The sequence below is a fragment of the Fusarium poae genome, chromosome 3 (assembly GCF_019609905.1).
Source record: "Fusarium poae strain DAOMC 252244 chromosome 3, whole genome shotgun sequence".
In the NCBI taxonomy this organism is placed as follows: domain Eukaryota; kingdom Fungi; phylum Ascomycota; class Sordariomycetes; order Hypocreales; family Nectriaceae; genus Fusarium; species Fusarium poae.
The window spans coordinates 6,753,896-6,766,472 of NC_058401.1; the positions used below are offsets into that span (position 1 = coordinate 6,753,896).

The 12,577-nt window shown below is 47.9% G+C and overlaps 5 protein-coding genes across 5 annotated transcripts; 3 read left to right on the top strand and 2 right to left on the bottom strand.

Annotated features, from left to right (window-relative positions):
• Positions 1 to 49: 49 nt before the first annotated feature.
• Positions 50 to 1,811, bottom strand: FPOAC1_009646 (uncharacterized protein; the record flags this gene model as incomplete). The annotated part of the gene is made up of 2 exons (XM_044854068.1): positions 50 to 258; positions 308 to 1,811. The coding sequence occupies 2 exons, from the start codon at positions 1,809 to 1,811 to the stop codon at positions 50 to 52; spliced, it is 1,713 nt and encodes a 570-aa protein (XP_044706738.1).
• Positions 1,812 to 3,126: 1,315 nt separating this feature from the next.
• Positions 3,127 to 4,766, top strand: FPOAC1_009647 (uncharacterized protein; the record flags this gene model as incomplete). Its single annotated transcript, XM_044854069.1, has 4 exons — positions 3,127 to 3,174; positions 3,238 to 3,288; positions 3,346 to 3,710; positions 3,776 to 4,766. 4 exons carry the CDS (start codon positions 3,127 to 3,129, stop codon positions 4,764 to 4,766), a joined length of 1,455 nt encoding a protein of 484 aa, XP_044706739.1.
• A 1,704-nt stretch (positions 4,767 to 6,470) lies between these two features.
• ATM1 (Iron-sulfur clusters transporter atm1, mitochondrial) lies at positions 6,471 to 8,616 on the top strand (the record flags this gene model as incomplete). The annotated part of the gene is made up of 2 exons (XM_044854070.1): positions 6,471 to 8,493; positions 8,543 to 8,616. The coding sequence occupies 2 exons, from the start codon at positions 6,471 to 6,473 to the stop codon at positions 8,614 to 8,616; spliced, it is 2,097 nt and encodes a 698-aa protein (XP_044706740.1).
• Positions 8,617 to 8,934: 318 nt separating this feature from the next.
• On the bottom strand, positions 8,935 to 10,185 carry FPOAC1_009649 (uncharacterized protein; the record flags this gene model as incomplete). The annotated part of the gene is made up of 4 exons (XM_044854071.1): positions 8,935 to 9,044; positions 9,580 to 9,771; positions 10,026 to 10,060; positions 10,118 to 10,185. The coding sequence occupies 4 exons, from the start codon at positions 10,183 to 10,185 to the stop codon at positions 8,935 to 8,937; spliced, it is 405 nt and encodes a 134-aa protein (XP_044706741.1).
• Positions 10,186 to 11,211: 1,026 nt separating this feature from the next.
• Positions 11,212 to 12,453, top strand: FPOAC1_009650 (uncharacterized protein; the record flags this gene model as incomplete). The annotated part of the gene is made up of 1 exon (XM_044854072.1): positions 11,212 to 12,453. The coding sequence occupies one exon, from the start codon at positions 11,212 to 11,214 to the stop codon at positions 12,451 to 12,453; it is 1,242 nt and encodes a 413-aa protein (XP_044706742.1).
• Between the last annotated feature and the right edge of the window lie 124 nt (positions 12,454 to 12,577).

The following is a 12,577-nucleotide window of genomic DNA, read 5'->3' on the forward strand; positions in this document are numbered from 1 at the left end:
CAATTGAATATCTCTCGTATCGTACACCTATTGTTTTGCCTCGAAGGACTCAATTGTCTTTCGGAGGCGTCCGTCTCTTAACCCATAATCTAACCGATCTCCATGGTTGTGCTGAAGCCACACCCTTGACAATCGATGGTGAAGGCCATCTTTCACTTCCTGCGGGCTCGAGGTCGTATAGCGAAATAAAGACCGAGACGTACATGAGGACCTTTCTCAAGGTGAATGCCGAATCGTCACACATAGTCAATGTTCCATCTAAAACAGACTGTCAGTGCTTGATGTCGGAGGGGGAAAACGAACATACCTGATGGTTGGACAGTGTACGGATCAACCTTCTGTGTCTTGACTCCCTTCTTATCAATGGTCTCCTCAAGATATCGTCCGGCTTGCCAAACCTTAGCGTCGGTAAAGGTTCTGGGATCAGAGTGATGAAGGTCGTTAATGATATGAGCAAAAGTTCCTTTCTTAAGGATGAAACTGTCCTCCTTATCCTTAAGCGTGACGTCGTCCTTCAAGTACCTTGCAGACCATCCTCCACCATAGAGCCTCAGTGTCTCAAGGTACACGGCTTCCAATAAAGGACACTTGGTCAAAAGCCCTTCCAAGTCGAGCCTTTTGATCTGAGGAGGAATCCAGACAGCGCCTCCAAAATCGTGGCTGGGCTGGACAATTTGGACATGGGGGCTGATTTGTTCGCGGATCTGCGATAAAAGAACGGGATCCTGATACAATTCGAACAGAGACCATGAGACGAGCGAAGTAGTTTGAACGGTCGTGCTCCAGAGAAGGGCAACATCGAATGCAGCGCGTACATCAGAAGACAAGCCGTGCTTTCGATAGACCTCGGTTCTGGCGCGGACAAGGGGACTGATTGTGTGAAAGTCTTGCCATTTCTGACCAGGCTCTTCATCGCTAAGGAACTTCTCCAGCTCATTGTGGAACTCTCGCATAAAGGTGAGCAATCTACCAAGAGCGATTCTAGCTCGCTGGGAGCCGGGAAAAGGGGCCCAGACAGGAACGCCCATGGCGAGGGAGTGGAAGGCATTGTTGTAAATCCAGAGGTGAGGCCAGATGTCGGGATAGATCTCGACAAAGTCTGTACCAAAGACGGAGATCGTGGCGGTTCTGGCGATGAAAGTCTTGATCAGCTCGAAGAAGTCGACAGCCATGACGTTCTCGTCTTTGATGTCCTCCAAAAGCTCTGCATTGGCCAGTCTCTCCCAGTCCATTTGGTCGGTAGAATAGCTGTTGAAGGAGATCACATCGGCAGCATTGTCATCCAGATCTCGGAGGGTAGCCTTGGCTAGATCATCCAGGTGAGAACCGCTTAGATACTCCTTGGTAACCTGATGAACTTCAGCAGCAGCCTTGTCATAGGCTGCAAGGTCCTTCTTGGAGAGACCAAAATTGGTCAACATAACATGCCTGGCGATAAACTCCTTGTCGGCGACAGATTCAGGCTGTTCAAGTAGATGAGCAGCGAGAGAAGGACGAAAGACAAAAGAGTGAATACTCTGGAATAGTCGAATAGAGAAAACACCCTGACCATATCGATTTCTGAAGCGCGTCAAGGCTGTAGAAGGACTGAGAAAGATACGCGGAGCGTGGCCAAAGAGAGGGATCCAGAAAGGTGCAAGGGGAGGCGTCTTTGATCCATCTTTTCTAACTGATGAAGGACTGCCGGTGAAGAGTCTCGTTGTCATGAAGAGGACTATTGTCGTGACGAGGATGGCTTGTAGGGGATAGCGCTGGGCGTGAGGAATGAGATTCTCGTCGAGGTAAGCCCGGAGAGCCTCGACGCTGTCCATGATGAGCTACAGTAAGTGAAATGACTATATAAATATTTATGTTGGAAATATATGGATGAAGTATGTGATGAAGCTGAGGTAATCTGTCAATTTTGTTGTTCAAGAGCAAAGCTCGAGCTTGTATGGACCAGACCCGCCCTACGCTGACTGGCGTACGTTGTAAGGCTGTGCTGTGCTGTGCACTGTAACTAGTAGTTGGAGGGTTACAGTGGTTAGTGCAGCTTTACACTATTGGTATGGCATTGGATTATTCACCTTGGGTCTGATGGAATATAAACAGGCACTTTGGAAAGATACAATAAGAACCCTTCATAAGTAACTTGATTGAATATGCCCGGCCTAAGAATTTGTCCCATGTAGCATCTTCGCGACGTCAACTACCATATAACATGTCTCTCCACTTCTCTTCAGAGAATAATTACAACCACAGATTGAATCTACAAAGCAATGGTACATATCAGAGAAAGACTAAGATAATCAATTCCTGGATGGTAGTCGAAAAAGAGTCGATTAAGGTCATGTATGGTATAGGGAGACTTATGTCAAGCACTTCCTATCGTTGATCTGAACTCTTGCATTCGTATGGGGTAACAGCGATGAAAAGCAAACTAGCAGCGCAATGATGATTTCTAAACCCTGATATTGTAATGAAGTGAAATTAAGCGATCTACGATGGCAATATGGTTCTAATTACCAAGCAGTGTCGTATAAATGAAAGCAGTCACTTTCTCACGCAGGGTATCAATTGACGAATATCAAGGCAACCAGTCATACTGAAAGTCTCATCATGATGAGATCGGAGTGTTTACCAGAAAGTCTCATACTGCCTGAAGTAGAGAAAGAGGATACTAGTGTGAGAATACAATCTTGAACATCAACAAATGTGTGAATCTGGAAAGTTGGAAGTTCATCAGTAATAAGGTGCAGTACTGTTAAGCACCTGCCTAGGTACCTACCAATGAAAGTACCCCGCACCTCCAAAAACCGCAGCCTTAACCCCGCCAACTCACCCTCATTCACCCGTTGAGGCTCAGGCTAAGGTTGGTTCTCGGCACAGGTGAGTTTTTTTGCCGTAGTCGCTAGTCTTAGCTCCTCCCTTGTACCTTCTGGTGGCCGTCTTCGGAACCCGTACAGCAACAGAAAGGCAAAATTTTCTTTGGTTGATCAGCCCAGCCCAGAGACTACTTATTACCTACTTCTATCCGTTCCCTCCCACATGCTCTTCCCCTTCCCTCTTCTTCCTCACTCACTCATACACATCTGAAAGGAACATATCACTTGTTTCTTATCACATATACACCAAACAAACTTCACAATGTCTCCCACAAACGCCGAGTATGCGCTCTCCGAGTCGCACAAGGAGGTAAGCTCCCCTGCCGCCACCCCTCGAGGGAATTGCCAGATCAATTGACTCACACTTGTTCAGATGCTCGAGAAGTCTCTCCTTGACTCAGACCCTGAGGTCGCCTCTATCATGGTACGTTGTACTCAATCCGTGTCTTGAACCACTAGCAGTCACTTATACCTATTACAGAAGGATGAGATCCAGCGCCAGCGCGAGTCCATCGTCCTCATCGCCTCCGAGAACATCACCTCCCGTGCCGTCTTCGATGCCCTTGGTTCCCCCATGTCCAACAAGTACTCTGAGGGTTACCCCGGTGCTCGTTACTATGGTGGCAACCAGCACATCGACCAGATCGAGCTTCTCTGCCAGCGTCGTGCCCTCGAGGCCTTCCACCTCGACTCTGAGAAGTGGGGTGTCAACGTGCAGTGCCTTTCTGGATCTCCCGCCAACCTCCAGGTCTACCAGGCTATCATGCCTCCCCACGGCCGTCTCATGGGTCTTGACCTTCCCCACGGTGGCCATCTTAGCCACGGTTACCAGACCCCCGCCAGGAAGTGAGTTTGCAGAGCCAAGTTTAGTCATAATCTCATATGGGCAGTTTACTAACCATCAATAACAGGATCTCTGCTGTCTCTACTTACTTCGAGACTATGCCCTACCGTGTCGACCTTGACACCGGTATCATTGACTATGACACCCTCCAGAAGAACGCTATCCTCTACCGCCCTAAGGTCCTGGTTGCTGGTACCTCTGCCTACTGCCGTCTCATCGACTACGAGCGCATGCGCAAGATTGCCGACTCCGTCGGTGCTTACCTCGTTGTCGATATGGCTCACATCTCTGGTCTTATTGCTGCTGAGGTTATCCCTACCCCCTTTAAGTACGCCGATATCGTCACAACCACTACCCACAAGTCCCTCCGTGGTCCCCGTGGTGCTATGATCTTCTTCCGCAAGGGTGTCCGCTCTGTCGATGCCAAGACCGGCAAGGAGACCCTCTACGACCTGGAGAACCCCATCAACTTCTCCGTTTTCCCTGGTCACCAGGGTGGCCCTCACAACCACACAATCACTGCCCTGGCTGTTGCTCTGAAGCAGGCTGTCAGCCCCGATTTCAAGGCCTACCAGGAGAAGGTTGTTTCCAACGCCAAGACCCTGGAGAACACCTTCAAGGCCCTCGGCCACAAGCTCGTCTCTGATGGCACTGACAGCCACATGGTCCTCATTGACCTTCGTCAGCACAACCTTGACGGTGCCCGTGTTGAGGCTGTCCTTGAACAGATCAACATTGCTTGCAACAAGAACTCTATCCCCGGTGACAAGTCCGCCCTTACCCCTTGCGGTATCCGTATCGGTACTCCCGCCATGACTTCTCGTGGTTTCGGCGAGAAGGAGTTCGAGCGTGTCGCCAAGTACATTGACGAGGCCATCAAGATCTGCAAGGAGGAGCAGGCTGCTCTCCCCAAGGAGGCCAACAAGCTCAAGGACTTCAAGGCCCGCGTTGCCAGCGGCGAGGTCCAGAAGATCAACGACTACCGAAAGGAGATTGCTTCTTGGTGCAATGCCTTCCCTCTCCCCGTTGAGGGTTGGCGTCTGGACGCCAGCATCTAAGATGCTCGGTACCAGATTCTACTGCTCTTACAAAGGCTATCCATCTCTCAACATGATGTGATGCCTTAGTATTGATACGCATTTAACATGGATGAGGCAAATGGCGAAACGTTCAACAAGCATGCATTTCATCACGGCGCAAATACCTAGTTTTGTTTTTTGGTCAAGGAATTTTATTTCAGATTGGGATATGTGAGCATCCTTCAACAAGATGGATCCGCTGGAAAAAGACGGTGTGGGAGTTGGGTTACTTTGTGATATCAAGAAGATCATTTCGTCTTCTCTCCGACTTGTTCGATATTATTTCTATATGGTATGGTAGTGAGACAAGTCAGAAATAGTACCCCATTGGGGGGTAGCAGACAACCAAAATACAACCACTGGTTAAATGTCTAAAAAGACTTTGTTCCTTTGCCTCTTTGCACTTTATGATCTGAACCCTAGGTAAGTCACGCTTGGTCTGTCGCCACTGAACCCAAAAGGCTGTTGCTCTGTCTGCAGGTGGAGCCCTGCTGGTGCCTGGATGCGGCTGCAAAATTAGCCCCAATTTTTGGTCTGATTGCTGAGTCATCACATAATGATGGTCCGTGCGCGAGTGATCTCCCACAGCTATAAAATCCCGTCTTCCTCCCGACCTTTTAGTTTTCTTTTCTTTCTTTCTTCTTCATCCGAGTGCAAGGGCGTTATCCATCTCCGTGAAGCGATTAGCTGAGAGTGGATTTTTGCTAGTTGAAAACTATACACTGACCGCTCCTACTTGGGTTCGCCTGGGTAGGGAATTTTTGGAACACTCTTCCTTTGGAATCTTTTCTTTCATTACGTTCGTTCCTATATGGACCGGCGTGGAGAAGGAAGCTTTAGCCATTGTGACTGCCTGCTATCGTGTGAAGTTCTGAATTTTGGGAGAGCATCCACGACGCGTGTGTATCACAGCGTCGCGAGTTTTGCGAGATTCACAGCACGCATAATGTATCATGACAGTGAGAACATGTGTTTATTTGATCAAGCAATGAATGATGAAATGTTACACTCGAACCAGACCCTTTTCGCAGTGTTGCTTGCTACTACTGACTGCTGGTCAATGAATGAATGATTTGCAGGGCTAGAGAAACTGAGCACTTACAAGAAGTTCAAGTGGACTTATGCACCTTTGATTGATTGTTATTTATCTCATCGTTGTGTTTTGTTGCCCTGTCTTGAGTCTCCAATACCCAGCCTGAGTTCAGGCGTAGGATGCTAGATACTCTCTGACCTAATATCTCTTTTCTTCTGTACTAATTAATGTTTATATATAATGAAAACACATAGTTATGAAAACGATATTAATCATACTACAGATACTCAAATGATATTAATTGTACTGATATAAATTGACTCGAGAGACTTATAGATGCCACCATAGACACCCCTCCGATCATCGGTTGCCTCAGGCCTCAATTGGTTGCATCATTTGGGTAGGACATTATGTGAGTTTCATCATTAGGTAGTCTACCTCTTGCTTGTTATAAACCCTTTGGGTTGCCAGACACCTTTTTGGTCAACTGCATTAACCTACCGGATTGCAGCCAGACATTCCTTCCCAAGGGCAGGTTCCTGGCAGCTCCGGTACCTTGTTGTCCCTCTTCTCTATCGTCTACAGCTCTCCGCCATCCCACCAGCCCCAAGACATCCCATGATGAGCTCGCGTTGAGTCCAAAAGCCAACATGATCCCTCAATTGCTGCAGCGCTCATCTAGGGCATGTCCCCGGTACAACCCAGCGCTCTACCGACTATCCACGACCTCTCAGCAGCGACCTGGTCTAACACAGACCTTTTGGACCTCTGCCCCGCGTCGCGAACAACCCCGGACACCTACAGACTCAAAATCCACGACTTCGAAGCCATCCGCCGTGTTTCCCGCAAAGAAACAACCTACCAAACAAAATGATCCTCTTGCGACGGTCGAAAAGTCTGCCCCGGAGCAGCGCAAGGCTGATTGGGCTATCATGAAGGAGATGACTCGCTATCTGTGGCCCAAGGATGATTGGGGCACCAAGCTCCGAGTCAGTCTTGCTGTTTCCCTGTTAATTGGCGCCAAAGTCCTCAATGTTCAAGTTCCATTCTATTTCAAGAGCATTGTTGATTCAATGAACATCGATGTTGCTGCTGCTGGAGGTACTGCGACGACGGTTGCTGGAGCCATGATCCTAGCATATGGCGCTTCTCGAATTGGCGCAACAGTGTTCCAGGAAGTGCGAAACGCCGTTTTTGCCTCTGTAGCCCAAAACGCTATCCGAAAAGTCGCCTGCAACGTCTTTGATCACTTGTTGCGACTCGATCTCACATTCCATCTTTCCAAGCAAACCGGTGGGTTGACGAGAGCTCTCGATCGCGGTACCAAGGGAATCAGCTTTATTCTGTCTAGCATGGTTTTCCATGTCATGCCAACTGCGCTTGAAATCAGCATGGTTTGCGGAATTCTCACTTACAACTACGGCGCCAAATTTGCTGCTCTCACTGTTTTGACAATGGTCAGCTATACGGCATTTACTATCTGGACTACTGCATGGCGAACAAAGTTCCGAAGACAAGCCAATGCGGCGGACAACAAGGCTTCTACTGTGGCGGTGGACTCGCTCATCAATTACGAGGCTGTTAAGTACTTCAATAACGAGAAGTTCGAGGTTGCGAGATACGACAAGGCTCTTGGGCAGTATGAGAAGAATTCCATCAAGGTTGCGACATCTCTGGCTTTTCTCAACAGTGGACAAAACATCATCTTCTCCTCGGCACTCACTGGCATGATGTACCTTGCCGCCAACGGTGTGGCTGAGGGTACTTTGACGGTCGGTGATCTAGTCATGGTCAACCAGCTTGTTTTCCAACTCTCAGTCCCTCTTAACTTCCTTGGATCCGTCTACCGTGAACTTCGCCAGTCTCTGCTGGATATGGAGACTCTGTTCAACCTCCAAAAGGTCAACACCAACGTCAAGGAGAAGGCCGATGCGAAGCCTTTGGTCCTCTCCAAGGGTGGTGAGATCAAGTTCGAGAACGTCAACTTTGCTTACCACCCTAGCCGTCCTATTCTCCGTGATTTGTCCGTGACAATCCCTGCTGGTAAGAAGGTCGCTGTTGTCGGCCCCAGTGGATGTGGAAAGTCTACTCTGTTGCGCCTCTTGTTCCGATCCTATGATGTTCAGAGTGGTCGAGTCTTGATTGATGACCAAGATATTCGTGATGTCAACCTCGAGTCTCTGCGCCGCTCCATCGGTGTTGTTCCCCAGGATACCCCTCTATTCAACGATACAGTTGAGCACAACATCCGATACGGTTCTATCAATGCTACTCATGACGAAGTTGTCGCTGTCGCCAAGCGTGCCCACGTCCACAATACCATTCAGTCTTTCCCTGAAGGTTATGATACCAAGGTCGGTGAGCGAGGACTCATGATTTCCGGCGGTGAGAAGCAACGCCTTGCTGTCAGTCGTATCCTGCTCAAGGACCCTCCTCTGTTGTTCTTCGACGAGGCAACCAGTGCCTTGGACACCCACACCGAGCAAGCCCTCATGATGAACATCAACAGCATTCTTCGCGAAAAGGGACGAACAAGCGTCTTTGTCGCTCATCGTCTACGTACTATCTTTGATTCGGATCTTATTATTGTCCTCAAGGAGGGACATGTGGCGGAGATGGGTACACACCGGGAGTTGATTGACCGTGACGGCGTTTATGCTGAGTTGTGGAGTGGTAAGTTGATACTATCCGACCAAGATTTCTTATGCTAACCTTTCTTCAGCCCAGGAGACGATGTTTGGAGAAGATGGAAAGGAGAAGAATGAGGAAGAGAACGATGAACAAAAGAAGGCCTAAGAAAAGGATTTGTTATGGCTATAGAAGGACGGCGTCTCGACTGACCACAGATGTTAAATATCAAAGAATCTTGGACATTACTATTGTACAATATCTATCGTTGCATGACGAACACACGCATGAAGACTGTCGTATATCTTGGAATGAAGTAGAGTTACTTTGTGGTCGAGATTAGAAGAAGGAAGCTGTCAATACCAAAGGGCTTCTCGTTTGCCATACCACAGGCTCCATCCAGCCGTACTCCAGCCCTACTATTTGCAGCGATGTGATCAAGCTCCTTTACTACGTTATAATAAGACGCCGTCTGGTTCGACTGGATCATAACTCTTGGAGGTCGGTGTTGGGCAGAGGGCCAAGGATAAGAACTCGTGCTTCGGAGGTACCAGGGTTGGCGCTTTGTTCGTCTTGATCGCGTATTAGAGTCCTGTCTAATCTGACGTTAGCGTACGATGTTTCTAGGAAGAATTCTACTTTGACGGATTCAGGGGGACAAAAGACATCTTAGAGCAGCTCAAGAAACCCTCAGCCGGCGAAATACATCGAACTCGAAAATATTCAGATACCATTTCCAGACATACAACGCAATCCTGTTGCCAAGTATATCACAACTAACCACCTGGAGAGGCTCCATGTGTTGAATATGGCGAGAATATCAGAATATAGGGGCGAAATTGCAGAGCGTGCTCGCTCGTTTCTTTAATCAAGAGCCCATAGCCCAATTCTATCTTGAATTAGAGGGTTTTTCGAGAAGGAAGATGGCTTAAATTCTACCAAGGATGGGAATTGAGGCTCCCGGAACAGATTTGGATTGACGTGTTCTAAACAGAATGATTCAAGACGTAGAGGCTACTTAAGTATCAGCATGAAAAGAGCTTTATGGGAGGTTTGCCATCGAACAACTTACCAAGAGAGCCAGTGAGAGTTACTCAAGGCTATTTAGCATTGTGTAAAGCCATAACCTACCAAGATAGCCCGAGGGAGTTTGTCGACTGTACTGCTCTTTCTCCCGTTCGATGTCCAGGAGGCTAATTGCATTCAAGTTGGAGATTCTAATCGAGATGCCACCAAAGGGGGATTCAAACTTCTTGTAGCCTTGTGTCGTTATGATACCCTGGTAGTCAAGTCCTGGCGCGATAAAATCCAGTGGAATGACTTCTGTATTTCGAAGGAATCATAGCCATGAATAAATCGTAGACGTGACTGATACTTATTCCAGCGTTCCTATCGGTTTGCTTATCCTCTTTACTGGGCTGTCAAGTTTGTGGCATCCTTATTGATTACTGGGTACTGATCAGTATGACATCCTGACTGACTTGTCCAAGGTTACTTATATTGGCGTAGAGTTGCAATGATCATGAATACCACTCTGGTGAATCAACGGCCTAGTATTGGATGTTTATCAGCCGTACTTCGCCGAGGCGGTCCTCCCCTCTGTGTTCCGTGTCTATGCAGCCAAGGTCAGTAAGCGCCACTACTTTCAATGGTAATGCTAGTGACTAACGGTAACTTGACACGAGTCAACCCCGTACAAACGGACGCCAGACCCAAACCCTGGACTTCACACGTCATACCGGTTCGTCGCGTAAGGCTGCTCCCGAAGTCACTGGAGGGGAACAAGGAGATATTTCGGTGAGATGCCGGAGGAAATTATGGGGCGGTCAATAGAAAGAGGAAGGACATATGAGAGTGAAGAGTGAAATTGCTTTGGACAGAGTAGGATAAAGCGGTGTTGGTGTTTTGTGGCGGTTACTGTAGATGGCCAAGTTCTGCAGATGGTCAATATAGAGGAGGGTTTTGGATTTGCTTGGAGAGACCACTTCTGGCTGTAGGTATGGACTGGATATTTTCTATGTTCAAGTGGACAATATGTTCCATTAAATTAATTACTAAAATAACTACTCTACGGCTAGCCATTATAGTGACCAAAACCCGTTGTCTTTGTTGTTGTCCTTTTACCCGCTTTGTAGTTGTTATGGATGAAAGGAAGTTGAGGCCATCAAAACGGGTCTTTTCTCGGTGTTCCGGAAACTCAACGTCGTTGTCAGAAACCACGACATATTGAACAAATCATATTGTTCGACTCGTTTACTTACAGAATGTTAAAGATTTTATGTATTTTATAATATTAAAAATTGTACTTGGGAAATACGAGTTACAAATAGACAGATACATCGTGGTAGACTTCAAGTCAGTAAAGACAAGACAGTATAGGGTAGCCTCGGTGGTGTCAGACATCCTGTATCAGAACTCTAAGTCTAACTTTAAAGAAACAGGGATCATTTTACTCAAACTTGATTTTGAACTGACCTAATGATCTACCGTTGGCAAGTTCCTTTTGAACGTCCAATTAATTCATCAGTTTACTCCAAAATTATACAAGATTCCGGCTACTGTTTACCCCATGTTCTCCTGGCCCCACGTAACAGAGTGCACTGTCACTAAAAGATGCCATGTAAGCAAGCAACACCTCACCAAGAGACCCCCAATTACAGACTCAACATTACACAATTTCTACGTCGTCCAACACTTGTTATTACTATATAAATCATGAAAATACTTTTGCATTCTCACTTCCCGGCGGGCCACGCATACCCAATGCAGGCCGTGGCCCAATCCCTCATCCGTCGAGGCCACCAAGTAGTATGGCTCACCAGCGCCGACAATGAAGTCCGCGTTCGAGCAGTGGGAGCCACCTTTGTCGCAACAGAAGCCATTGCCATTGTTGATGAGCCCCTGATCAAAAACAACGAGACTGGGATCCTCGACAAGATGTACAACCGTCTGGAGATTCGACTACTCGCTCAAGTGAGCGATTATCGTCGGGTATTGCGGGGCGGCTTCAAGCCAGATCTGCTACTTGTCGACGTGATGCCATACGGAGCGAGAGCTTTGTATGATTTGGGTGAGATACCGGCTTATGTGACTCTCGGGGTGATCCCAATGTACATGTCAAGCTGGGGAGCGCCGCAGGCCGTGTCCGGGGAGAGTCCTTCGACGTCGTTGCTCTGGTTGATCTGGAATTACCTGCATCATCTCATCAGTCAATGGATTCTCTTGCCATATCTTTTGAGGCCTGTGATAAACGCGCAAAGGCAAGTACTGGGGCTGGAGAACTTACCGTTCGGTGAACCCATCGAGTCTTTCACCTATAGCCCCTTTCTTCACATTCAAGCGTCATCTCCTTCGTTGGAGTTCAAGCTGCTCCCCAAGCCAGATGAGCAAAGGAAGAACACCGAATTCGTTGGACCGACAGTTACCCAGATCCAGACCGACTATGTACAACTGCCTCCTCAATGGGATGAAATTGTCGCTCACCCTCGTGTTGTCGGCATCACACAAGGAACACTGGCCATGGATCCTACATCGTTGATTATCCCAGCCATTGAGGCTCTCTCGAACGACCCTCAACTTCTTCTGGTGGTGGCAACGCCTCACGTAGAGGAGGTAACCTCCAGAGTAGGAGACCTACCAACCGTACGATACGTCAAGTGGATTCCATACCACCTCTTTCTACCACAGCTCTGTCTTCTCATCACCAACGGCGGATATGGCAGTATAACACAAGCGCTCTCCCATAAAGTACCCCTAATATGTGCGGGACAATCGGAGGACAAGAAGGACACATCAGCCCGTGTCGACTGGGCTGGGGCAGGCATAGATTTGAAGACAGACACGCCTTCGGCGGATCAGGTCCGAAAGGCCGCGAGAACGATATTATGTGATAAAGGATATGTAGAGAGAGCGGGAAACTTGGGCGACGAACTGAACGAGCTTGGAGGTGCGAATAAAGCTTCTGAGCTTCTGGAGGGTCTGGTAGAATCTAAAGCGAGACGATAGGTTAGCAGAGTGCTATCTTGAGGGATGAATGTAAGAGGAGATGCATATACCACCTGGGAAACGATTTATGCCATTTGGACGATTAAAATGAATTGAGAAGGAAACATTGGACAGCGAGCGATAT